General features: G+C 46.9%; 1 protein-coding gene across 1 annotated transcript in view; it reads left to right on the top strand.

Annotated features, from left to right (window-relative positions):
• Positions 1 to 20,266, top strand: part of TTYH3 (tweety family member 3) — a 78,441-nt gene extending 58,175 nt beyond the window's left edge. The window contains exons 8-14 of the mRNA XM_084296221.1: positions 1,122 to 1,177; positions 2,374 to 2,466; positions 2,567 to 2,659; positions 3,412 to 3,548; positions 5,580 to 5,756; positions 6,659 to 6,734; positions 14,414 to 20,266. Coding sequence (XP_084152347.1) covers positions 1,122 to 1,177; positions 2,374 to 2,466; positions 2,567 to 2,659; positions 3,412 to 3,548; positions 5,580 to 5,756; positions 6,659 to 6,734; positions 14,414 to 14,485 — 704 coding nt within the window. The 3' untranslated portion in view covers positions 14,486 to 20,266. The remainder of the gene's footprint in view (positions 1 to 1,121; positions 1,178 to 2,373; positions 2,467 to 2,566; positions 2,660 to 3,411; positions 3,549 to 5,579; positions 5,757 to 6,658; positions 6,735 to 14,413) is intronic.
• Positions 20,267 to 26,180: the final 5,914 nt, after the last annotated feature.

Here is a 26,180-nt window from a genome sequence, read left to right as displayed (position 1 = left end):
ATTGATTTAAAATGTAATATACCTTCTTAGCACAAGTCAATAGAAAGATGCAAAGGAAATTATATGCACTCTTTTAAGTAGTCTAACTAGAGCCTTCTAATTAAAATCTAATTACATGCAAGTAACATCCATCAGAAAACAGACTGTGTTTACTTTTTCATCCCTAATGCACGTCAAAAAGACAAGAACTTGTTCTTCATCCTTTTCTTTTCCCAGCACATTCCATTACGTTGCTTGCTTGCTAGGTGATAATGTTGTTAGGAAATATTACTGAAAGTTATTTTCTTGAGCAGGGAGGGCTTTCTAACATTCTTCTACAGAACACTGCCTAAAACCAGTCTCTGAGTATGACAGAAGAATCCCCAGTTGTGAAGATTCTGTTTTTCTTTGTTTGTTTTAAACACATGAGCTTGTCTATTTAGGAAGTGGTACATTTCAGCACGGTGCGGTAGCACGGGGATGTGTGTCTGCACCTCCTTTGGCCCAATGTTGTGCTTTCACAGGTATTTTTGTTAGCAGCCTGTATTTATATCAGCACTGCTGCCTCTCCTGTGCCAATGTTTCTGTGGCTGCTTAGTGACCTAGCTGGTGAACAGAACTGGCTGAAAGTTGAGTTGTCTCTTTGCTATATTCCCTAGGCAGCACTCTACCTCTGGCTGCTGTCAGTGACCGTAGAATGTTATTCCGACACTCAGAAGTTACAGAAATTAACCATCCCACTGGGTTTCTCCTAGACTACGGTCTGGTAGTGTGGTTTACTGTGAATACTGCTGACTTTGGAATAAAACTTTTTTGATGGTTCCCCTGACTATGTAAGTGGGGCAGCCATGTGCTGCTTTATTGTTGCGAGCGAAACAAAAAAGTAGCAGTCTTAATTGCGGGGAGGGAAACAAAGAGAAAACAAATCTTTCTTCTATCCCCAAATGCAGCCTACATCCCTTTTTCTAGTGCCATCCATGCCCTGTAATCCTGCACAGAGAGAGGGAAGTGATTCCATTTATATTGCATTTTCATTTTGTGTATTGCTTTCAGAACTCAACACCTCCCTTGTGGCAGTCGTAAACTATTGTAAAGCTGGAACAACGTACCTAGTATGACTTTCTCCTCTTTTGTCTTTGCAGATACCCTCCGCTATTACATCACCTGTAGTGCTGGATACCCCAACCCTTTCCAGCAGGTGAGTGGAAGCACCCTCCCTCCCTCCCTTCATCCCTTCTCAGTGTGCTGCTCCTCGCAGGGCATGGGTTAAACACTTCTGATGCCAGCATGCAGCAAATTGCAAGGTGTTAGCTGTAGGAAACACTCCACCTGTTGGTAAAGCTTTGGTAGCTACTTTCCAGTTGCGCAGATGATTTAGTGAGCAGTTTTTTTCCACCTTCATCACTGCCTGCATAGCCTCAGGTCCACGATGCCCTCTTACAGAGGCCTGTATGTGTTGTGGTGAGGGGCATGGCTTTGTTCATGGTATCTCTGTTTACATGGTGCACTTCTAAGAGGAGCAACATGGAGACAGAGCACCCATAATTATTGCCAGGGTGGGAAACTACAGGCTTCCTGCTTTGAATCCCTTCTTATGGGTTCTTTTAGATTAAACACTGGCAACACTCCACTCCCAAACTGCAGCCACTTCAGTGGGTGGGGGAGTGATTCTCACATATGCCTTCTTAAATCCCTTGGATGTTGGGGGGTTTGTATCCTGAAGTATAAACGTGAGTCATTATTCTTTTGTGTGGGGGCTGAGGAACAGCACCTGGGCCCATCCCAAACTTTGTCTTGTGTATCAGAGGCCAGAAGGAACCCACACCACCCACTGTTCCGCAGACACCAGCTGCTTCACAGTTTATATTTAGGATTTTTTAAATCCTGGCTTCCTCTGTTTTCAAGGGTGGGGGAAGACCACTTCAGTCTGTGCACTGTTGCCATCAGTTGCATTTCTGGTTGTTCAGTGTAGTCTCTGACATGCTATAGCATGTGAAATTCCCATGGATGCTTTAATGGGGCGTGAAGGCTGCACCCCAATGTAAACAACTTTCAGTATTAACATTAACTTTTTCTCAGCCATCTGGTTTAGTAGAAAAATCCAGCTGTGTGCCGTGGTGAGAACATGAGTGCTTTGTGTCTTGTCTTTTCTCCTTCCTGTCTCTCTTGGCACTGGCCACAGCTCTGAGTGTGTGTTTTCTGCTTGCCCTTCCTACAGGTTGGTAAAAGTAGAACTTAACCCTATTGGAACTGAACCCATGTCAGTTGAGACATCCTTAGCTTATACCATTCATACAGGTGCTTCAGTATTTGGGAGCAAGACATAAGTCTTAATTCCCAGGAGTTCTGTTGGTCCATGAGTCGCTAAAACACTGCATGTTTTGTGTTGAGCAGAAGCTGTCTGGAAGTCACAAGGCTCTGGTGGAAATGCAAGATGATGTTATGGAGCTCGTGAGGTCAGCAAGCAGAGAGCACCCCACCTCCAAGGTAACTGCTCCCCCTCTGCTTCCCTTCCATGAGTACAAAGCCTGAGATCAGCTTCTGTAAAACACTTTCCATTCAATAATTACTGGCTTGTTGCTTACAGGACTATCTTATGCGGATCCAGGAGGTCTTAAATACAACAGAGATCAACTTGCAGCAACTGACAGCTTTAGTAGACTGTCGGAGTCTGCACTTGGTGAGTACTCAGTAACTGTGCCTGTCCTAAGAAAGCACAAAGAGGGGTGTAGAGCCTATAGCATACTGATTATTTTAGAATTTCGAACCTCTGGTGTGCCAAAACAGTTTATAACAGCTTTACTGATTGATTTCTGCAGAAAGGAAAACGGGATTTTGGAGCAAGCTAGCTTTCTATTTTTGTGTTTAAAGATCAGGGTAGGAAACTGGATAATATGCCTTTATACATCTACAAGCTGCAGCCATAAGGCTTCAGGAACTGCCAGCTTGTTTCCATAGCTCATAGCTTATTGCCTTTCCCATGAAATGCCTTATAGCTGCAGTAAAGCATGATTGAACTGTTGCCCTAGCTGCATCTGTGAAGGCAGAGAAATAGATAGTCTGTGCTTGTGTTCACAGGCAAAGGGACTGAGTGAAGGACCTGAGAGGCTTATTGAAAAATGTGGTGTCTTAAGTTGGGTACATAAGTTTGTCTTGGCTTTTTTTTTTTCTTTCTTTTAATCTCTTACTGTGTGGGGCTTAAAAAACTGCTATGCCTATATCTGATTTGGGCTTTGTGAGGGAAAATAAAGGTTAGATAAATTATGAAAAACTCTTGAGGACCCTGAAATTAAAATACAAATATGGTCTGCAAAAGGAACTATGAACTCTTAACTTATTTCAGAGAACATAGTCCAGGGGGAGGGCTTTTGAATTAGAATTCAATGTTAACTCTCTAGTGATCAGGAAACTCTGCTCATTTTTTCTCTCCAGGATTACGTCCAGGCTTTGACGGGCTTTTGCTATGATGGAGTGGAAGGCCTCATCTACCTGGTTCTCTTCTCCTTTGTCACAGCCCTCATGTTCAGTTCCATTGTGTGCAGTGTCCCACACACTTGGCAGCAAAAGAGGTATAGAGAGGGTTTAGATCCTGTAGTGTTGTAGAGCTCTTTCCTAATGAAGACTGGCTATTGGATTTGTGCCCGTGAGCATCTGGAGCTCTTTCCCATATGATCCCAGGAGTGTGAGGCCTTTTAAGCACAGGTCCAACAGAAAAAAAAAATCTGCTGGCTTTGCTCTGGTTGTGGTTAATATTTACATCTGAACCTTATTGCACTAGAACATTATGTGTGCAAATTATTCAGGACGCTGCAGGACTATGAGTCAAGTCAGAGATGAATGTTGATAGCTGTAGAGAAAGGTAATGCTTGAACAATGTGCCATCTCTTACAGTACCTATTCTCTTGTGTTGCTTTGAGTCATTTGTTCTAGTATGGGGAAGAGAACTGGAATGAGAAGCAGTCCACACATGCCTTTCTTGTCTTTGCTAACACTGGGGCAACTGACTTACATAGCTAATAGAAACTGGAAACAGTCTTGTTTGCAATAGCATGGGCAGATGAGGTGCTTGCACACTGGTGGCACTCATGCTACAGCAGTTGTTTGGCACTAATATTAATGACGGCAAGCAGGCTGATCAGGAAGTCTTGAACAAACCTTCCCAGGGTCTCATTGACTCACTGCAGCACCACATGCAGCTACTGAAATAGCTTTGATGTTTCTGTTCTTGTAGAAAAGCAGTAGGCTGTGCAGCAAATTCTCTTCTGTGGTCCTGAAACATGATTTTTGTGGTCTAAGCCTGAGTGCAAGGTTCAAAGTAAAATGGAACATCCTGAACAATGGGAGGAAGCCAGAGCCCACAGGCCTGCAGTGCCCACAGAGAAAGCCTTGGGAAATGCGTCAGAATAGCGCATAAGAAAATGGCTGGTTTCTTTACCTCTTCCACATGCAGCTGTAGAAGCATTTTCAGGAGGAGAATGGTAGTCTGCCTGGTTGAAGGAGCAAGGTTTATGCAGTGTTATCTCTTGTGCTGCCTTCCGTGTGAGCTGCTGCCCATATTGCGATCCCCAGCAGGCTCAGCCTGCTGCTGTGAACTGAAAGATTCCCTCTTGCTTTCTCTGGAGCACCATTTCTTCCTCTAGCTCCCTCGGGGAGGTGATGGATGTCATACTTTATTGCCTGTAAGAGAATGTGCAGGCTTCAATTCCCTGCATAAATCTTCAGTGCCACCTTGTGGTACAGAAACTGCAAGCGATACTTGGGATGCTACAGCTATGGCCATGTTGTCTCCTGCAAGCAGCAAAGCATTTCCTATGGAATGTTTTACTAGCTTTTTTCAGCATCACTAAAACGTATTTCAAATCTTGAAACTTCATCCCCTAATTAGGGAGATAAAATAATAGTATATTATGCATAATAAGGAAAGGAGAATAATATGGGAAGGCGGGGGGGAAGGAACCAGCTGACAAACAGCTCTGCTCTGTATTAAAATTGATTTAAATTCCTGGCCTTTTTGAGAGAACAAAGGCGCTAGAAGCAAATGTTGCAACTTACTACATGTAGAGGTTTGTGGGGTTTTGTTAGAAGCTGAAGCATTCACTGTGTAACCATAACGGAAGTTCAGAGAAGTCTCCAGAGACATATCCTTAAAAGCTCTGTGGATATTGCTACAAGGAATGGAAGGACACAGACTGCAGCTCTGAAGGTTGCTTTGAGTGATGCATGCCAGTATATCTTCACTTCCTCTTTTACATATATTTTTTTCCTCTGTTTGCTGTGTATTTTGGGATGCGTGTCCATCCTTCCGTTATATGGCTGGGCAGTTGCAGAGCTGTGCTGTCTGCCAAGCCCTGAGAGAAGACCATAGGGAGAGTGTTGTAGGGGATCGTGCAGCCGAAAAGTCCAGATGGTATCTGTGGGAGGTCTGAGTCACAGTGGTGTAGGCTGTGTTTGACACTGCCGCCCTGAGGCATCCCAAATGGGTATAAATGTGGAGGTGTGGAAGATGGTTGGGAGGTTCCTAGGATTGCCATGGTTTCCTGCAAACCCCACATGTGGGGTAATTGTAGGGTTCTAGGAGGAACTTTTTTTCCTTCTTGCAGAAGCTCAGATGATGATGGGGAAGAAGAATCAGCTGCTCAGGGGAGCAGACAGACACACGATAATCTTTACAGAGTGCACATGCCCAGCCTCTATAGCTGTGGGAGTAGTTATGGCAGTGAGACCAGCATTCCAGCAGCAGCACACACAGTCAGCAATGCTCCCGTCACAGAGTACATGTGAGTATCCTGACAAAAAGGCCATATTGCAACTTGCCCAAGCTGCTTCACTCAGATTTTGTCGTTGCTAAGCGCTGCGAGGCTGGTGCTTTCAACCAGGCATTGGAGGTGGTAAGGGATTCTGTCTGAAATGTCAAAAGGCATGTTTCCCGATTAGCATCTGCTGGGAGAAGGGGATTGCTTAAAAGTACTGCGGTAGAAAGGGGTTTATTAGGCAGCATGCTCAAAAACATGAATCACTTTGTACTGTGGGACTTAGACATCTGCCTACAGAGAAAAAAAAATAAAAAATAGTAGTATTGTCCAGGCTCCTTATTGCACAATCTGATCCCCTGAAGACTAGACTCTTCAGATAGAGCAGTTTTGCGAGAAGATTTTAAGCCTCCTGAGACACTGAGAGCCACAACAAAACCTGCAGGCTCTTTCCTTCACAGTAATTGCAGCCAGCTCTGACATTTGTTGGAGTCTGGAGCTACCTAGTTCAGGTGGGACCTTCAGAGCTTTCTCCACTAGAGCTGAACTCTGATCACACTGACTCCCTTCAGGGCCCATCTCTTTTGGGCTGCCACATCGTTTTCTTCCCCTTAGGCTTTGTCCTTATTTTATCTCCATTTCTACAGCACGGCAGTTCTGACTCTGCAGAGAGGCAGATTTTTCACATGAACCTATTTTTAAATCATTTGACATGATTCAGTGTGGGCTGTTTCGAGTGTAAAGATAGTGCTTAATCTGAGGAAAATAATGCTAGTTTTATGTCCTTAACTGAAAAAGGGGATCCACTTGGCCTGTAAGAAAAGCTTTGAGGGAGACAGTAGTGCTGGGGGGATGTATACTCTGTCAGAGACCTTCCCCAGAGAAGTGTGGCACGTACCCCCATTACCATGTGTGTCTTCCTTTCCTAGGAGCCAGAATGCAAATTTCCAGAACCCCCGTTGTGAGAATACCCCGCTCATTGGCCGGGAGTCCCCACCTCCCTCAGTAAGTCTCTCTTTACTGCTCCTCTCTGCTTCAGCAACTTTGGGGAATACACATTTACCACTCCTGTATACTCTCAAGGGAGCTGGTTGTGTAGCCAAGCACAGGATCTGGCCCATAAATGGCAGCACTTTGAATAGACGAGCCATGTCTCACCTGCCATGGAGAACAAAACTCAACTCTGCTACTTTTGACGTTGCACATAAAAATAATAAAACTAAATCTGTTAACACTGGTAATCCTATGGGCCCAGTCCTGCCACCACTGAAATGCATGAGTGTCTTGGTGGGTGACTTCAGCAGGATGATTCACTTGCATGCAGTATTCTTGCTATCTGTGGCACTGGTTCCTCAAGTTTACAAAGAAATTTGTTAAAGCAGTAAATTCAGAGTTATTGCTGAACCTCTCTCCTTAATCTGCCCTAAAGAGACAGTAGGATGAAATTTGTATTTTTTTGTTGCTGTTGAGATTTTTTTTTTTAAATCTTTGTTTCACAACTCTTTTACTTTCTTTAGAATCTATTTTTGTATTTAATTTCCTACGGAGGGGAAAAAAAAAAAAAAAAAGGGAAAAAAAAAAACACTTTCATGGAAGGTTTTGATATTTGGAGTGGCCTGGTAGCCATTTCGGTGTGCTGGATAAAACATGGGCATGCCTTCATGTATGTGTAAGAACTAGATGAATCTTGCCCTCCTTCACTGGATCCTGTGAACCTTACGCCAGAACCTGGAGAACATGCCATCGCAGTGCTCGTTAACTTGGTGGTGTGATTACAGAGGATGAGTAGTAGCATGTTTAATCAGCAGCCAGTCTCCAGGTATAGGTAAAGAAAATACACTCAGTGGTGCACGATTCAAAGTCATGGGGAGGATGTTGGAGGATGGAGTAGGAACTGTGGTGGGAAGGGGGACATCACATTCATGTTTTCACTTCAAAATGACCAGTTCATCTCACTGTAGAGAAAGAGGAAAACTGGAAGGTTGCCAGGTTTCTTGCAGCCTTCTTAGAAATACAGATGGTTTTTCCCAATCCCTGGTATTGTGAACCACAACCTCTGGTAGCATTATCTGCTCTCAGCAACGCGACAGTCCGCGGGAGGAGCTGACGTGCCGCACACAGTACAGTATGGCAAGAGCTTGCTTTTCCACTGCCATTTCCTGCCTCTAGACCTGCCAAGGCATATGTTCGTTCAGTGTCTGTAGGCCAAGGTCCTGCCTCCCTTTCCCCTACAGCTCTTGTGCTTCTGAAAAAGCACGCTCCTTTCCACGGGGGCTGCAGTTACGCAAGATGTTCCCTGGTTTTTCAGTAGCATTAATACCCTGAAGGGGGATGCGAGTCCTGGTGTCCTGGTGTCTTTAGGCTGGCGTCTGAGAAGAGTTTTATTTTTTGAGATTTACGAGATTTATTTTTTTTCCAGAGGAACTTGACTTGACAGCCAGCAATACGGTCTGTAGGGAAGTGTAGGAGCTGGAGGAGGAAAGAGCATCGCTGCTCCTATAGACAAGGGGATCTTCTGCCTAGATGAAGCAAGGAATGGGCTGTAACATCAATGTCTTTTCTGGAGGGATGTGCTGATAGTAAATGGGCAGTGAAGAGAAGGCAAATAGTGTTTGCTACCCTGTTGTACAGACAGGCAGCAGGGGACAGGGGGATTTTCTGTTTTATTGTTATTTGGTTGTTTTTTTTTTTGTGTTTGTTTTTGCTCTTTTTTTTTTTTTTTGGTTTGTTTTTCTATTCACAGCTCTCCACAGTAGATTTCTGAGGCTGTACGGAAGCAGAAGAACTTGCAGGACCTGTTTGTAGCAACTTATCTGTTAGAAGGAGAGCGATAAAAAGAGAATATTAATGTGCATGTCCCTGCCTCCTTCTGGGAGGGAGGAGGAGGGGGTTAACCATCTCAGCAGGGTATGCCCAGTGTGTGGACAGAGCTGATATATTCCATTTAGCTTCTTTCTGAGAACAGATGGTGAAAACTAAGATGTGATGATCCTGCTGCATTGTTTGTCCGTTACTTTTCCTGGCTTTTTGTTTGTTTGTTTGTTTTTCCCTCCTCTCATTCCTTCTGTTTTCTCCTTCTTGCCACAGGGCTATCCCCTTAGGGTTGTAGAGACCACCTTGTCACCGACACGCACCACAGCGTTTCACTTGCTTGCACTGTGTTTTTCATGCACGTTGAGGCTGCACTCTCTTTTTCTCTCTTTCTTGCGTCATCACAGTTGTATTTGGCTGCCATGGACAGTAGCAGCCATATGAGCTGGCAGCTTAAGCCCTCGGACAGTGCACGGACATACTGGTAACAGCGCCCGCAAATGGAACAGGTACTGGAAAAAAAGGTCCTTCTTGCTCAACCCCTTCTCCACTCCCAACCACTCCTGTCATCCCTGCACTGTTTATCCCAGGCCAGTGCCTTTTATTTCTTCACATTCCTTTCCTCTGCACCTCCCACCCCATTCCCTCCTGCCAAGGGTTAAAGTTACTTAGTTGTGCTCTGGTGCAGACTCAAGGAACATTATTAACCTTGGAAGGGCTTCTGGTGCACGATGTGATGGTTGGAGAGGCCCGTGCCTCCTAAAGGCTAGCTCACGGCTGCTTTAAATCAGAGCCCACTCTGGAGAACAGCTTGAACACTTAGTACTGAGCACTGCTTAAATGTACAAATAACGTTGCACTTCAAATGCAGCACAGAAGTTCTCTCATCCCAAGAAGCCATTTTCTAGCAAGAACCAATCTAGCAGCTTTTCAGTCAGGACAGGGTGTCTTATTCAACTTTTTGGCATCCCCTGAGCCCTGCTGCTGTCCTCTTTGTATTGACTGGTCATAACAGCGTGTGCCCACAACCACAGATACTTATCTGCCACATGCTTTAAGTTCCTCAGTAGGATTTTTGATCTGTTGAAAAATCCTAGCTGGTAATGGTGGCCTGTCCTAAAGAGTTGTTTCAATGCCTGTTAGATCTGTGTGCAGCTCCTCCTTTTATCCTCGCATTTAAAGTCAGAAAGGAGTAAGTTTAAAAAAAATCCTGAAGGGTCCAGACACAAGCACTAAGATCTATTTCATTCTGTTTCCAAACCTTTTACTGTTTTGTTTGATCTGTGTGTGTCCAAATCATTCCATCCATCTCCCATCGGCTCTGAACAGGGCCCTCTTAGCATCATTTCACCGTCTGAATTCCCAACGTGCTGCTGTTGCTGGTGTTCTCCGAGGTAGCCAGTGTGTCCTCCCTCACGGTGGTCCATGAGAAAGCCACGTGCAGACAGAGAAGAGCAGCTGGTCTGCCTTAGGCCTTGTAGTTTTTAGCTTGGTTGAATACAGGTATAATTACAACACCCATGCAACTCACCTGGTGTAAAGGACAGCGTGCTCCACCAAGGGAGCCACAGCCACAGCTGGAAGGTGTTGGTTCCAGTTGGAATAAAGGCCTGCTGCTTTTGGCCCATGCAGCCAAAGGCCCGTATCTTACAGTCTGTTCCCAGAAAGACATGTCCATAAAGCTGCTGTTCCTCCATTTCTGCTGTTCTTGTTGGGACTTAGCCTCGCATTGGGTTCCTTTCTGTCATGCTGCTGCTTGGTCTGCCTTCTTGCTGCCTCGTGCCATTTGTCTGCCTGCCTTGTGGTGTGCTGGGAGGTGTGCTGTCTGAGTTGGGTGTCTTGGTGCTTTCTCCCATGGTGCATGAACACAAACTTGCCTTGAAGCATGGTGCTAGCACCCTTGAAAGGGTCACAACTTTCTTAAGTCTTGTAAAGACTGCTCTTGGGCTTGTGGTGTCTTTTCTGCTTTCTAGTTCCTGCAGGTGGTATCGTAGCAAAGCTAGAAAACTGTTTATGGGTCTATCCAATAAAATATTGTCTGGGGGGAAAAAAATCTAGTCTTCATTCTGGATTTGAGATACCCTCTGGGCTGGAACATGACCTCATTTCAGACTTCACTGTCTTCTGTTTACCTAAGGTCACACCCAGAGTTTAATGTGGCTGTCTGCAGGGCTAAGAAAAAGCCATCGCATTCTTTCCAAGACTTTAAAAACAAACAAAACAAACAGAAGCTCTATTCTTTTGACTTGGAAAACTTAAGTCCCTTTGAATTCAGAACCCACTGGCTGGAATTGGCTGTTTCCCTCCACGTTGTACCTCCCATACATAATGATACCAAACCCTGTGTGTTTACTGTGCTGTAGCTATTTGAGAGGTGGATCAGCTTTTAAGAACTTGACTCCAGAAGCTTTGGTCTTTATTGGCTTACCTGAACAGCTCTGGCAGGAAATCAAAGTCAGGGTAGCCAAAGAGAGATGTGGTTTTTTTTAACCACAAACAGTAAATGGTTTTTACTTGGAGTCATGGTTTCACGTGGTAAGTGATCTTCCAGCATAGCTCAGTTAGCAGTGAAGTATTCATGATCTGCACAGTTCACAGGACTTGGTAGAATTTATGATCTCTACAATTAACTGATTATTCTTATTAATTTGTATTAGCTTTTGCAACCAGTGATACTTTTGTATGCAGGCTACATGTGTTAAGCACCTAACTTTTATGTGCTGGCAAATTATGCCTATCAAAGTTTTTATGCCCTCAACAAGGCTAAATGTGAAGGAGAGACTCTTTCTTTTAAGAAATGCAAAAATAAATTTGCGTGCAATCAGCTGTGTTTGTCCTAGCTGACTGGTAAGTGACTGAGAGGTGTGTTGTGTGGAATAACACGAGACACCTGGAGACGTGGCAAGAAGGCTGTTAGGTGCTCAGCTCAGGGGAGCTAACAGCGTGGTGAAGGTCCTGCCATCCGTGATGAGTTTAGAAAGGTACAAGAGGGCATATAGGCACCTGGGCACTGAGAGTACTGGAAGAATCAATGCACTGTGCATGTTCTTTATCCTTCTATGAAAGCTCCTCTTTAAAGGAAACTAAATGCAACTGTGTACCTTATGGCTGTGTCAGGCACTGTATCCAGGTTACCTCCAAGCAGGGACCAAGACCTCCTGAGCTCTGAATTATTGTGCTCAGGCTTAGAAGTCTTTCTTTATTTTTTTTTTTAAAGGAACTGAAGTCTAAAGCTATTTTAACTGTGGATAATATATTTTGATTTCATATCCATGTGACTGGCAAGTTTGTGCTGATACATCTTCATCTATTGGCCTGTCCGGACGTAGGGATCTGTGTATTCCACAGCATCTTTCCTTTGCTTCCCAGCAGAGGACTGAAGGACTTGGGCGAGAGACTGCCAACAGCATATGGAGCAAAACATTCATGCAGTGAACCTAACTCAGTGACAAAAGATTCAGTGCATGCTTGTAGAGCTGTGCTGCTCATGAAGGGTGTGCAGAAGTGTTAGCTCTCTGCTTCCAGTTTTCAACCATACTTTTCATGGTCATTAAAATTATACTTTAACAGAAGGAGTAACTGGTTCAAACTGTAATGGGAAAAGGTTCAAAGGTGCAAAAATCCTGCGTTAAGGAGAGAACATCAGCCCTAACTCTGACTATTGAGTCTTGATTTGTTCCTTGTGGTGGATTGCAGGTAGGTTTGAATGTAAAATGCTCTCTGCTTGACTGTCCAAATCTCATAATCTTGATTACTTTGTTTCAGTGACTCTTAAACAATCATATGTGTTTTTTTTCTTGGAGGAGGAAGGAGCAAATTCTTTTCAACTTCTCCCTCCACAATGAGTGTACTTTGTACATCATTGAAATGCATCAATTGGCCTTCCTTGATTTGTAATGTTCTAAAGAAAGTTGATGCTGCAGGTTGTGTGCTGAATCTATGATTTGTCTAGCAAGATGCACAATGACCTTCCATGATCCTTGATTTTTTTTTTCTAAGTACTTCTTAAAAAAGCTTAGCAACTGCAAGTTCTGTGTTCATACTCATCTCCTCTGACACTTCACATATAGAATACAAATGGAAAATGAGCAATCGAATGCCTTCGAAGACCCTCTTTTTAGCATGATGCTTGGCTGGTAATTTCAGCATGATTCTATCTGAAATGTGTCCTACTTATCATGAGAAAGCTCTTTGACTTCTAAGCCTCTTTGAGCCTGTTGGGTTAGTCCCATATGTTTTAATAATGCCCTAAGCTTCATTTCTGAAACAGTAATCATACTTCATAAACTGTATAGAATATACAGTTCAACCGGCTCAGCTTGGTATTTTCTACTTTTTCTTTCTCAGTGGCAAAAATTACATCTGAAAAAGAGAAAGAACATATGGACCCTTTGTCTTCTAAATATAGATGCCATTTCTGGGCCAGAGTTTTATATTAAGATCCATTTTCTGCAGAAAGTTTTCCAATTATGGAAGACACTAAAAGTTGAGTGTGCAAATAAGCCTCAGGTGTCTTCATCTTGTGCTGGTAGGGTCAGCCCTGCTAAAGGAGCAGTCTCTCTCTTCTATTGTGCAGAGGTTCAGCCAGGTTTGGTCTTTGAAGGAAAACTGATTAAAATACCGTTAACTCTCTGAAAACCCCTTTGAATATCTGAGCTTTTGAGAGCCTAAGGATGCCTCATAATGTTCCTTCCCAGCACGCAAGATAAATCCTGCCTCCTGGTGGGGAACTGCCTTTCACTTGTCTCTTTGCCAGCTTAACTGGCTATTTCACGTGGTACAATTTTAAAGGTGATAAAAAGTCGGTATGCTGAAAAGCACTCTTGGGAAGTAAGATATGGATATTATAGAATTATTCAAGTTCTTGCTGGTATAAAAAGAGGAGAAAAATACCTGTCCTCATTGCTTGGTAGTTAGTATCATGGTAGCAGAATCCCAGAAGCAGTAGCATGGTCATGATGAAGGCATTGAACACATTGGCATAAAAAGACAAAGCCTTTTGTTCTTACTGCGGTGTGTGATTTGCATGCTTTTCAGCTCAGTAGTCAAAACTGAATGGCGTATGTTCCCCTTGTAGTTTCTGGGAACTGCTTTGGATTACCTTGCTTGGAATAAAAAAAGAAGAAAACAACCCCCAAACCAAAGGCACCTCTTATCTTTGTGAATTTCTTTTCTCACCCCCAGGCTGGAGTCTTGTCTACCACTGCGTGGTACGCAGGCTGGATCCCAAGCCATTGGTGGATAATTAACCATCTGATAACTGTTAGCTAATTTCGTCTTGTGGGATGGCAACCTGTTGCCGTTCTGGCGGGGGTCTCTTCTTTCTCAGGCATAAATTGCTCACAAAGATTCATTCTTCCACACTTTCCTTTCAAACTGTCCATCTGCGACACATGCAGTCTTCTGATGCCCTCGTTGCAGTAAAATGCAATGAACTTTATTTCCATTTCCTTTTCAACCTCCTTTTTCTGGCAACCTGACTAATTGAGGACGAAGGTATGTGCTGGGTTTTTACATCTGCATCATTTCCATTTCCCTCTCTTCTCCCAAGTGAAATATGGCGTAATTGGACTCAATGACTGTTGGATTTCCTTCTCCATCGAGAGCTTGGTTAAATCATTAGCCCATCTGCACTGAACTGGCCAGCAACCTTGCAACAGGCTTGACAGTATGTTACTCAGACTTGGCTACTCAACGATTTCTGCAATTTTCCTTGTCAGACCAAGCCAGCAGCTCCTTGATATGCAGTAAATACAGACCATTTTATGCTGGGAGGCGGTCGTAGTCTGTCGTTCCATGTTTACATTAGTCATTATGACTGACTTTTCTGTTCTGTTGTTTGTGTTTTGTTTTCTTTTCTTGTCTTCCTCCAGTACACCTCCAGCATGAGAGCCAAATACCTCGCCACCAACCAACCTCGTCCAGATGCTGGCAGCGTGCATTAAAATGAAAAAGCTAAAGCAAAAAAAAAAAAAAAAAAAAGGCAAAAAACAAAAACAAAACAACAAGAAAACCCACATGTGCAGTCAGACAAAACAATGTGCCAACTGCTGTGCCCCTGTGCTGTTCTCGAAGAACCATCCTGCTGTTCTGCCCAAAATCCAGCGCAGCTCCTGTTTCTCCAGCCCAGACCACCCCTCCAACCTGGTACCTGCCTACTGGAGTGGAAGCCCTTTTGAATTTAAGCCTTCACTTTGCTGTACCTGATGTGCGAGAGAGAGCAAGCACGTGCAGGCAAGCAACCAAGAGGTTACCATCCTGTCCTGAATTCCAGCTGCCTGGGGCCAGCTTTAACAGAGTAGCCCAATAGAAAATGTTGGTGAATATCTTCTGCCCCCATTTTTTTTCCCCTTCTGTTCCTCAGAGGGATGCGGTGAAAGATGGTGGTAGATCTTCTTACTTCTGCAGTGAGATCAGCAGAGCTGCTCAGTCTGTCAAACGCTGAAGAGGAAGAGTTTCGGTGTCTGTGACTAGCGAACAATGAGGGGAAGCTGAGCCAATGCACAATACAGCAGCCTGGGGCGAGTCCTCTGGTCCAGCGCCCTGTGTGAGGGAGGTGGGAAACCCCTGCCTCTTGGTGTCACTGTATATCCACTGTAATCTGTGAGCCTGTGGCTCTTTTCTAGAGAAAACCACTCCACTAGCACGGTAACTTAAAAAAAAAAAAAAAATCAATTAAGAAAGTGCTGTTTTCTTTCCCACTCTATCTAGCATGTGAATTCTCCAGGAGGAGCAGGGGGTCACAGCACCACCTAAGTACCTGGTCCATTGCTCTGAACCTGACCTCTCTGCTCCACCAGGGAAGCCCAGGTACTTGCAGATGGCATTCTCGGTGCTGCTTTTATGAGGCCGACACACAGAACAAACAGGAGCCAGCCACCACCCACTTGGTGCCAAACTTTTCCAGGAAAAGAACTTGTAAGACTTTATGGTTGTTTTTTTTTGTGCTTTTTTTTTTTTTTTTGCACTAAAGATTTTCAGCTCTCTGGTATTAGGTCTTATGGGACAGTCAGCTTACAAAAGCAAGAGGGACTGCAAGCACCAATGGATTTATAGCAAATGCAAACTCCCTGCAGGAGTGACCTGTGAACTCTGGTGGACTTTATTTTTCTTTTTTTTTTATTCTTTTTTTTTTTTTTTTTAAATCACAGTTTACAGCACAGGGTTGCTGAACTGGCACTGAAGAAAGTTTTTTGGAGCCTCAGTTCTAACAAACTCACAAAATCCTCAGTATATCTTCTGTGCTCCGGATTCAGAAACACAAATGTCATCATTTGGGCATTTGGAGAACATTGTAACTGTCAGAACATATTTTTTTCTATTTGTTTTTGTTTTTCAAGGCACATTGCTAACCACTATCTGACCACATTCAGGCACATGTAGGCATTTTTCTAGGCATGAGCTAGAACAAGGCTTGCAAAGGGGCAGCTGGGTGCCTGCAAAGGGCAACATCCTCCATTGGTGCTGTACTTTCCACTGAAGAGCAGTGCTCCAAAGGACACTGACCACTTCCTACTGGAAAAGCAGACTGCCTCTTGGGCAGCTAATAGTACTGTAGAGTACTGGCCTTTCAGTAGGGAAACTATGATGTTCCTTCTGTTGTTGTTTTTTGTTTTCGTTTTTTAACCTCTGAGCAGCAGCATCTCAGTGTGGCTGCTGAGCATGATATTGAATAACTGGCAGAAGAAATAAAGTGGGAAATATCCCTCAAACTGGAGTTGAGCCATTGGCAGAGGCAGTTAATCTTCACGTCGGTGATGTTCAGGCTTGGTGTCCATTTACCCCACATTTGCTGTACGGGGCGCAAAATCTACCAATCTGCCTTTAATCAAGTCAGTTGCCTTCTTGCAGTGAGGTAAGGATTGCTCCTCGCAATGATGGTGTTTGCTCTCAAAGGGTACCAGCTCTGTGGAAAGCAAGCTTTGAGCTCCTCTTAAGAAGATAAACCACTAACAGAACAAAAAGCTGTAGGCCAGCTTGTACCATTCAAAGGAGTGAGGGAGAAAGGGAAGACAAGGCACCGCGCAGCCAGGAAGAGAAGGTTTGGGAGAAAACTTCACACTTCACCGTAAATCTGTGGAAGCAGGATTTTCTTGCTCAGGACTGACTAGGCCTTTCAGACACATTTGATGGGCTTCACACTGAAACATACCTCGGTGTTATCAAATAACAAGGGCAGGGAAACACAGCCACAGGTTGTATGGAGGGATTTCTGTGGCTCTCGAGCACCAGGTTTTCCACCTTGTCTTAAAGCCTACCAGAAGACCCCAGGCCTGCAAGCACGTGGCATGGATAGCTTGCAGGGCCCAAAGTATGCAACTGCTATCCAGGGGGGACTGAACCTTCCCCTCGCTTTGACGAAAGAAGCAAGAGCCATACAATGCTTACCAAGAACAAATCGTTCTGCCATCATCTGTCCCTGCAAGGGTGTGCCCAGATTGCTACTTCGGCTGTCACTTGTAGGGGAGTTGCCCTAAAATCTGTGGCCTGATCCTGCTCGTTGAAGGCAAGCGTTTTTAAGGCTGGAGGGTGTGGGGAACCCTGTGAGGACAGGTGCTTCTGTATACTGACATTGCTGTATACAGAAAGCATCCTGAATATGGATGCGATTGCATTTTGGGAGGGGTTGGATCCAAATTGCCACAGTGGCGTTGTCTGTGCCAGCAGGGGCATGGGGAGCCCATGCCTCCTGTTTGCAGCACCTAACGCAGCAGCCACCTTGACCTGCTTCCTTCTAAGGCTTGGCGTAGTCACTCGTAACACCCAGAACAGCTTCTGACAACGTTTGGGGCTTGCAGCAAGGCACAGATGTGGAGATATGTGCTCTGTGACTTCAAAATATAACTGGAAAGAATGTTATGGAGATGACGTTTTGCTCTCTGGAGGCCAGCATAACATGACTGCAGTGTGAGCTGTGTACTTTTGTCCAGCCAGCACTTCCTTTACTTGACATGGATATTGCACTTTTGTAAAGCATCCTGGAACTCTGCTGCCCCGCTGCATGCTGTGCAGAGCGCTGGATAGGAAACACAGACAAACGGTTTGGTTTTGTTTTATTACTGTTGTTAGTACTTTTTCTTTTTCCTTTTTTCCTTTTTTTATTTTTACTGGAACTTTGAGTGACAGTGTGGCATTTCTGCAGGCTGGTCTGAGTGGATCTGCTGAAGAACAGATGGCCTTTGCCTATTCTTATGGCTGCGATGCAATCAGTCTCATCCATACGGTCACACTTTGTCTGAGGAGTGGACTTTGGAAAAGCCAAGATCTCCCAGACTCTGTGCCTCTCTCTCGGGTGAACAGCAGGTGCTATCTGGCGAAGACTCATCTGTTCTGGATGGCATTCATGGTTGAGGGAGTCCAAACTCTTCGAGCTATAGGAGGGAAAGCTATAGAGACCTCTCTCTCTTCCATTGTGTGTCTGTTCTTAATGTGACAAAGCGCTGAGGCTGACCTTATCAGAACATGAATCGTGTTACTGGTCGCTATCAGAAAGGGTCCAGGAGTCAGGGGAGCTGAGATTGGCCTCTGGACACCTCACTGACTGCAACAGGGAAGGCGGCTTGTCCGGTCGAAGGTGACTGCATCGGTGAAGACACTTCATGTTACTTTTTCAGAAGCACAAATGTGGTCATTGGCTTGTCTGGTTGGCTTGGTTTATTTCCACTGCATCATCATGTGTGAATGACTTTTTCTTTTGGAACTGAGAACTCTTCCAAGCACACGAACATCTCCACAATGTGAAATGTAAATAGCATGTTGGACTCTTGCGTCCAGTGTTCAAGACTGCATTGTAATTGTAAAGGAAATCAAATCAAGACTTGGCTGTGAATTTCTTGTGCTGTCTTGGGAATATAACTGTAGTGTTTGTATCCTGTATGTACTATTAAACTGAGTTCATTTTATGTGCTGATAAAAGGGTTCAAGCTAAGATTTTTAGCGTGCATCCATGTACCCAAATGTGAAGGATGGAGTGCTCCCTTCCCCTCCTGTCCTTTTTAAGTTCTCTCCATTTGATAGGTGTTAATTTTCCGTGTACAGTCATCTCAGCCAAGATGCAAGGATGTTCATTTGAGTGCTTTGAGGAGGACACAGCGCATGGGGATTTCAGTGATCCCAAGTCAGGATTTCCAGAGCAGTTCCCTAAAAACTATGTAGTGTTCACATGAAAAGCTTGGCCTTTCTGAGAGTAAACAGCTTCTCGGGGGGCTGCTTAGCCATCGCTCGTGAGAGCTCTTGGTACTGCGGGGTGACAGCAGGCAGGAGCATGTGGATACCCGTGCGAGCAAGGTACAGATACCCCTGTGGATAAACCCATGTTAACTTCTGGTCCCGCCTTCCACCAGCAGCTGAAATTGCGTGCTGAGCCCTTTGAAGAAGAGAGCAGTGTCTTGGCTTGTTGCTTAGAGCCACCCCACCTGATCGAGGCGTAGATTAGGTGGGTGGGTTTCTCCTTAGGTAGGGAGGGGTCTTTGAAGTACTTCCTACATAGGGACCAAGCCAGGGTCTTCCCCTGGCAAATAAATCTGTTAGTAACTCACTGAACACCTCCGGGTGGGAGGGGAGAAGCCCTCCAGGCAGATACTAAAGAGTAGATCTAACACCTTGAGAGAGGGGACCCGACCAGGCTTAATCTGTACCTTTGGCCAGGTGGCTTCTTTCATCACCAACTACTCTCATTTTCCAGAAGTGATCTGTGTGCGTGCGATGGATGGCTTCCCTCTAGTCCTTCCAGGAGGCCCAGCAGAAGCGTGGGATGCTTTGGTAGCAGTTCCTAGATGGCTAACGAGCGGGCCGTGCTTTTGGGGGGAACAGTGGGATCTCCTGCCGAGCCGTGATGGTGAGTGTGTTGCCCAGCTGGGAGAGAGAAGGGATGGGTCACCGGTGGCCCCGAGCTGCCGGGTGCTCACCCAGCCCCTGTGGCTGCGTGCGTGAACAAAGTGGAACATAAATTGATGTACAACCAGAAAGTTCAAAATACTCCTTTCCTAAAGAGGCTAACTGTAGCATGAAGCTCTAGGTGCTCTGATTTGATACCACATTGCTCCTCACTATGCAATTCCAAACTCCTTCCTTCCTCTTCCTCCTCTAATCTCCCACGAAGACTTCTCCAGTGGCCTCTGTGCAGGAGGGCACTGGGCTCCCAGAAAAGCTTCATTTCTTTCATCGTCCTCTGCGCTGGGGCCGGGTGCCCAGCTGCCACGTCGTGTGCCTCAGGTCCCTTGTTAACGGGAGGCCCCATGAGTTTCATTCACGTCATTCAGAGGGAAGTTGTTTTCTTTTTTTTTTTTTTCTTGGACACTGTGCACAGAAACCTAATGGTGAACATGTACCTGGCCTTTTTGTAACTTTTCTGTTTCTTTTTTTTTTTTTTCTTCTTAACCATAATGGTTGTATATCATACCACTTTATATACATATATAATATATAAATATATATAATTTTTTTTTAAAACTTTGAACCTGCTAGTTTCTTTGAAGAGTTCCTGCACTTACCCAAAATGTTTTTAAATTGTGAGGGTTAAAGAGGATTGAGCCCATTTTTGTATCTTTACTTTTAATTCTGTAGTTCTATTGATTGTAATGTAGCTATTTTTTACTGTAACTTTTTGGTTTGCAAATACTAAAAAAAGAAAAAAAAAAAGAAAAAAAAAAACTAAATGTAATTTCTGTGGTTTCTATTCAGCTTGGGTTTCATGTTTTAAAAATAAACAATATAAAAGCACTGTTCCTATTTATTGATTCACATTCTTTCCCTAGTTCGTAAACCTGCCTGAATTTTTATTACCTCCCATATGTAGTGATACATCCATGGGCTAAGGACAGGAGGAAATAGGTCCATGAATTCTCATAGCTGCTAGGGAATTGAAAGAACAGGAGCATGAGCATCCTTTACTACAGAAATCGAAGCATTAGTGTCAGTCCTGCTAATGTTTTTGTGACGTTAAGTCTGTGCAACCTTTCTCTGGTTGCAGCCCTCAGCCTAATCTGGTTGCTGTTAGAAATCAGAATTTGGCATTTCTGATTCGATTTGAACTCTGGATTGTTGCAATTGAACCAGACAGTTTCAAAACCAGCCCTCTGAAGAAAAAGGAGCTGTGCAGACGTTCCCTCAGGGGGAAAGTTGCACTAATCCTGCTTCAGAAATGAGCCCATCCGTAGTGTCTCTCTTGGTGTTTTCTGCCTGAGTCAGTCGAATGAAGGGACTCGTCTACATCCCAAATTACCTGGTGCTGCTGTAAGGACCAGGCTAACATCCCTGGATGTCACCACCATGTGGCACTGCTGGTCTGAGGGCTGGCTGCCTTCGGCCCCATGGATGATGGAGCAGCAGGGCCTGTGCACCCTTCTCTGTGCTGGTGTCCTGCCCTGCTCCACTCCCCCAGATTGTACATGGACTTATCCCACTCCCTTGGCGGGCCAGACTGGTGTGAGTGAGGGTTTCATTCTGTTAATTCTGTATTTCATTAAGCACCGTGTGTATTTAGACTGAAACCCACTCCCATGGTCACGAACCCATCAGTATGGTGCAGAAACACCGATGGCTTTTTGCTGCCCCTTTCACCCTCGTGTGAATCTCAACAGAAACCAGTTTTCCTCCTCTCACTAATAATTGACAGACCAGCCTCCCCCCTTATTTTTCCCCCTAATGGAGGAACCTGTGCCTTCCACCTGCGCCCCCTGCCTTGAGCTGATTAAACCCGCTCTGAGGCACAGGGGGCTTGGAGCAGCCAAGGGAAGCCAACAGCATGAAGGAGAATAAAGCCCCCACCAGAGTCAGCACGTAAATATTTTACCAGGTTGACAGACTCCCACCGGGGATGGGAACATGCGAGGCCACCGGCCCGGTGACCTTTCCCAGTGCTTTCCAGCTGGCCGTGCCCGCAGCCACAGGCTTCACGCGCCCTCCTACACAGGTTCCCTTCTCCCCCGGGAGCAGGGGTGAAATATGTGTTTGAATAAACCTCGCCTTCTGATCAGCCTTCAGTAGTGGGCTGTTAGATCTCCGACCTCTGAGATAAGGGAGGGAGGGGTGCCCCGGGGAGATGCTTTCAAAGATCTTTGTTACTGGCGTGTGCTGAGCTGTGCTGACAGGAGCGGTGCCTCCAGGAGGGGATGCTTGGCGGCTGTTCTGTGCTGGAAAGGCAGCACGCTGGTGGCTGTGTGTGCCTGCTGGGACCAGTTACATGCCTCTGTCCCCAGTCAGCGGCTGGGTGGTGACTCCTGCTGCCCGTGGCAGCGTGTGTGCCGAGGCTGAGGCTGCATTTGCCCAATTTCTTCCATCAACCGCACCTGAGAGCTGGATCTGTGGTTCTCCTTCTGTTGGGTCCCACCAGAGCTGTGATTCTCACATTTCCCCACCCAGTGAAAGCCAGTGAGCAGCCAAAATTGCACCTTGTCCTCTGCAATCCTTTCTGAAGCACGCCTGTCCCTGAGGCCTGACCCCGTCACCCCTTCACAGATGCTCTCGGGAGCTCAGCGGCCTCCCCTTGCATGGCAGAGGATGCAAGGAGCAGAGCTGGGAGCCCTCTGGGCCTGAACAGCTGAGAGCAAAGCCTAAATGGGGAGAAACAGATCTGTCTGACCGCATGGGGATGCTGAAGTCCTGTTCTTGGCAGCCAGAAGGGTTTGAAGCAGTGGCAACCACAGGAGGAGCAAGGGGAGAGGCGGCAGCTCCTGGGGGCTCTGCAGGGCTCCTCTGCAGCTTCGTGGGGCACAAACCGTGGAGCAGAGGCTGTGACCTCCCCGCACATTTACTGGCAACCTCCTGCCTACTGGAGTGGCCGGGCAGGGGAGGAGGAGAGCCTGGATGCAGCCACCTCGGGTCACGGGTCCAGACACTGTGATAGAGCAGCTGGGCACAGTGCTGTGCCATCGTATGCAGCGTGGGGAGAGGGGCTGGGTGGTAGCAGGAGCAGAAGGACTTTCTTGTCCATGCCTCGTGTCTCTATTTCTGTATGCAGGATCACACGGTGGTTTATCTTGGAGCTGCAGTCGGGAAGGGTCCTGCCTTAAAGCAGCTTGGGGCAGGCTGTTTCTCACAGAGAGCCCTGTGAAAATCCCTGCTCAGCCCTCAGGACAGGCTGTTAATCCCTCCCGGGTCCATGCAGGGGCTTTGGGAGGTGTTGCAGATGCTGGTGGTGAGAAGCTTTTCTCCCACCCACCCCCTTCCTCTTCCCACCAGCTGAACACCACAGACTGGGATGGGATGGGGTGGGATGGATGCTCTTACCCCATAAATCACCAGGCACGCAGATGAGCTGCTCCAAACGCAGCTGTGTGGGGCTGCTGCACGGATGGGCTGCTCCAGCCCCTGCTCCCCAAGGGGCTTCTAAATCAGTCTGTGTGCCCCAAAATGCCCAGTGTCTGCTGGGGTTGGGGCTCCCTGTGCTGATGTGTGCTTAGGACCCTACAGGATATGGCCGTGCTGACCACAGTGGGGCCTGTGTTGGCCATGACGCACCTGCGCTCATGTCTTTTATGTTTTGGCTCTCGGGAAAAGTGCAGGGCAGTCCCTAGGATGTGGCCGAGCATCACCTGCAGTGTCACTGTGGTTTCAGTCCCCTGTACCCACTGGGGACGAGCACAAACCCAGCATGGTGCCCCCAGTGAAGCCATCGCAGTGTGGGGAGGGTGGAGGGGGACACACACACTGAGGAGGAGGAAGAAGAGGAGGAGGATGAGGACAAAGGAGCCGGCAGCAGGGCCATATAGCAGTCCCACAGCTTTGGCCGGCAGTGCTGTGGGAAGTGCTTCCAGCTGTGTTTAAGATGCTCGATTCATCCCCCGCTCGCCTCCTCCCTGCCAAGCAGCCAAAGGAGCAGAGGCAGCCCCGCTGCACGGCTGGGGAACCAGAAGCAGCAAGGATCTGGGAACCCCGGGGTGGGGGGGCAGGAGGGGACTTGGTTTGGACAGGGACACAGCCGGTCTTAGAAGGCAGGATGAGAACACGTTTTTGGAAGGTTTGGGGGTGTTTTTTTTTTTTTAATTCATCTTCGAGGGATACAGGGTGGGAAGCAGTAGGAAGGTGAAGCTTCAGGGGAAGCTGCTTTGGGGGCTGGCTGCCCTCGGCTTTCCAGCCCGTCCCACCAAGACTGCAGATGCTAGTGGGGGATTTTAAGGGACATTTTCCTGTCCCATCCAAGGACTCACCCATCCCAGTGCTGGGATGCACAGGTCCCAAATTCAGGTCGATAGATGACAGCCAGGTGGATTGGACAGCCAGATGGCTGTGTGTGTTGTTTGGGCTCTGTGATTTGGCCACTTTTACGCTCGTTTCCCACAAATGTTCCCCATTTGCTGGCCAGAGTGGCTGGAAGCGGAGCTTGGAGAGGATTCACACAAGGCTCTCCATCTCCCATCATCCCTTCCCATCCCGATTCACAAATATTTCTCGCTGGGGCTGCTGCCAGGACTGGTGCTCATCCCATCGCAGCGCAAACACGAATCCCCAGCGAAAAGCCTCTGCGAGCCGGCTGGGAAAGCAGCAGCTCACACAGCGTCCAGCACACTGAGTGACCCAAATACAAGTTTTATTATTAAAAAAAAAAAAAAAAAAAAAAAAAGGGAGGTGAGAGAGCAGCAAAAATGACTAATGCAGAGCCTCACTCTCCACCCGTGATGCTGCAATCTTCCCTGGGGGAGCTGGGGAAGCCTTTGGCACAGTGCTGGAGCATCTCTGGGGCACGGCGGTGTCACAGAGAGGTCCCTATGTGGTGAGATGTCCCCACCAAGCCAGGCTTGTCCTCCCGCTGTGTCCCAACATGGTTTTGCTCCAAAAGGTACCGGGAGTTATCAGGAGCAGCCCCAGCTGCAGCGCTCGTAAACAGGACGTCCCACACCAGCGCCGGGGGCGCAGATGAAAGCGGGCTGGCCTGAGGAGCCCGCCAAGTATGTGAGAGCAGCAGGGCTTGCTTTTGTTTTCCTTTTGTTTATTAATGCCTGTATTTATTTACTTTTCAGCCCGCGAGTAAGGAGGCTGGGAGCCTGGTGTGGGATGAACTGGCGGGCTTGTGTTCTGCTGGTGCTGCTCCCAAAGGCTTGCTGGGGTGCTTTGATAAATAAAATAAATAAAAATAAAATAAGTAAAATATTTTTATTTTATTATTTTATTTTATTTATTTAATTTTAATTTTATTTTATGCACCAGGCTGCAGCCTCCGTCTCCCCTTGGCCTCCCCCCTCGGAGGAGGAAGATGATGCTGATGATGGTGAACACACGATTTGAGCTGGTTTTGCCAAAAACGCACCCCTGGCACCCACTTGGCGAGTGTGACCCACGGAGGGCAAGGCTGAGGAAGGGGTGAGGGCGCCTGGAGCTCCTCCAGCCTGACCCTGCGCTGCCGGGAAGTGCCCGCGGCCCCATGAGCAATAGGGAAACGCGCGGGCGAGCGGCGGGTGGCACAGCTTCCTGCGCCTGACGCAGTTTCCCTTCTGTGACCCCATGCCGGGAGGGGTGCGGGAGGGGGGAAGTGGGGACAGGGGACCGAGAGGTGCCAAATCCTGTACCCGCTGCACAGCCAGGGCCAGGCGGTTTCGCAGAGCTCGCTTTCTACCACCCCGTCTTTGTCCAGGGCACTTTTGGGCTCTCTATTTTTTTAGGGGTGCCAGTTTTGGGGTGACGCTTGGTTCCCTTCTGCTCTCAGCAGCCCAAGAGGGGGCTGCTTGGGGGGGGGCTTTTGGTTCATTTTGGGGCTGCCTGAAGGGTGTGTGTGTGTCAGGGGGAGGGGGTTGTTGCTTTAGCACATGCTGACTTCCTGCTAGGATGTATTTTTAGCAAGGCCAACCCATGATAACCGAGAAATTCAAGCGAAACTGTAAAGTAAGTGTGCCTTGAAAAAAAAAAACAAAAAAAAACTGTAATAAAAGATGCTGGGTAAAGAGGAAGGCGGGGAGGGGGGGCTGGGGAAGGAGATGACTGTGGCAGATGAAAGCTGCTCTGGTTGCACAAACAGTGCTGGGTTTAGGAAGCGGGGGGGGCAGACCTGCTGCTGGTGCCACAGCACACGCAGGCTGGGTGTCGGTGGCGCCTGCTGTGAGAGGGAAGGGGCTCAGGCCCCCCGCAGCCCCCGGCCTTCCCACGCACACGCCTGCCAGCCGGCTGTTAACACCCCCCCGCTAACAACCGGCTCTCACCTCGCCCCCGCCTCCACTCCCACCCCAGAGCCTGGGAAAACCCATTCCCGAGGTGCTAAGCCCTGATGGAGCCTTTTGGGGAAGGGAAGGGAAGGAGGAGATGACCCCCCCTCCGTGGGATGCAAACGGGCCGGTACCCGTGAGAAAAGAGGGGGATGCAGGGGCAAAGCCTTGCCGTGCACCCCCCAAGAGCTTCATTAGGGATGAAAACAAGCGCAGCCCATCCGTAAAGAGACACCAGAGCCCAGGACCAGGTGACTGTGGTCAGCAAAAAGCTGCTTTATTGGTGACGGCTCCCACGGGGGCCCCGTGGCAGCGATCGGGTTCAAGTCCCTGAGAACACGCTGTCCATGCTGGTTCCCCAACCCACACCTATTGCTTTTAAACACATCCTAGTTACAAAAAGCACAGAGTGACATTCCAGATACTGGAACATATAAATTAAGGTAAGTGATAGTTACAAGACATCGCAATTTTTTTTTTCTTTCTTAAACAGATTATCAGAAGG

Source organism: Netta rufina (genome assembly GCF_964035555.1).
Source record: "Netta rufina genome assembly, chromosome: 15".
Classification (NCBI taxonomy): Eukaryota; Metazoa; Chordata; class Aves; order Anseriformes; family Anatidae; genus Netta; species Netta rufina.
This window is presented reverse-complemented; position numbering and strand designations above follow the sequence as displayed.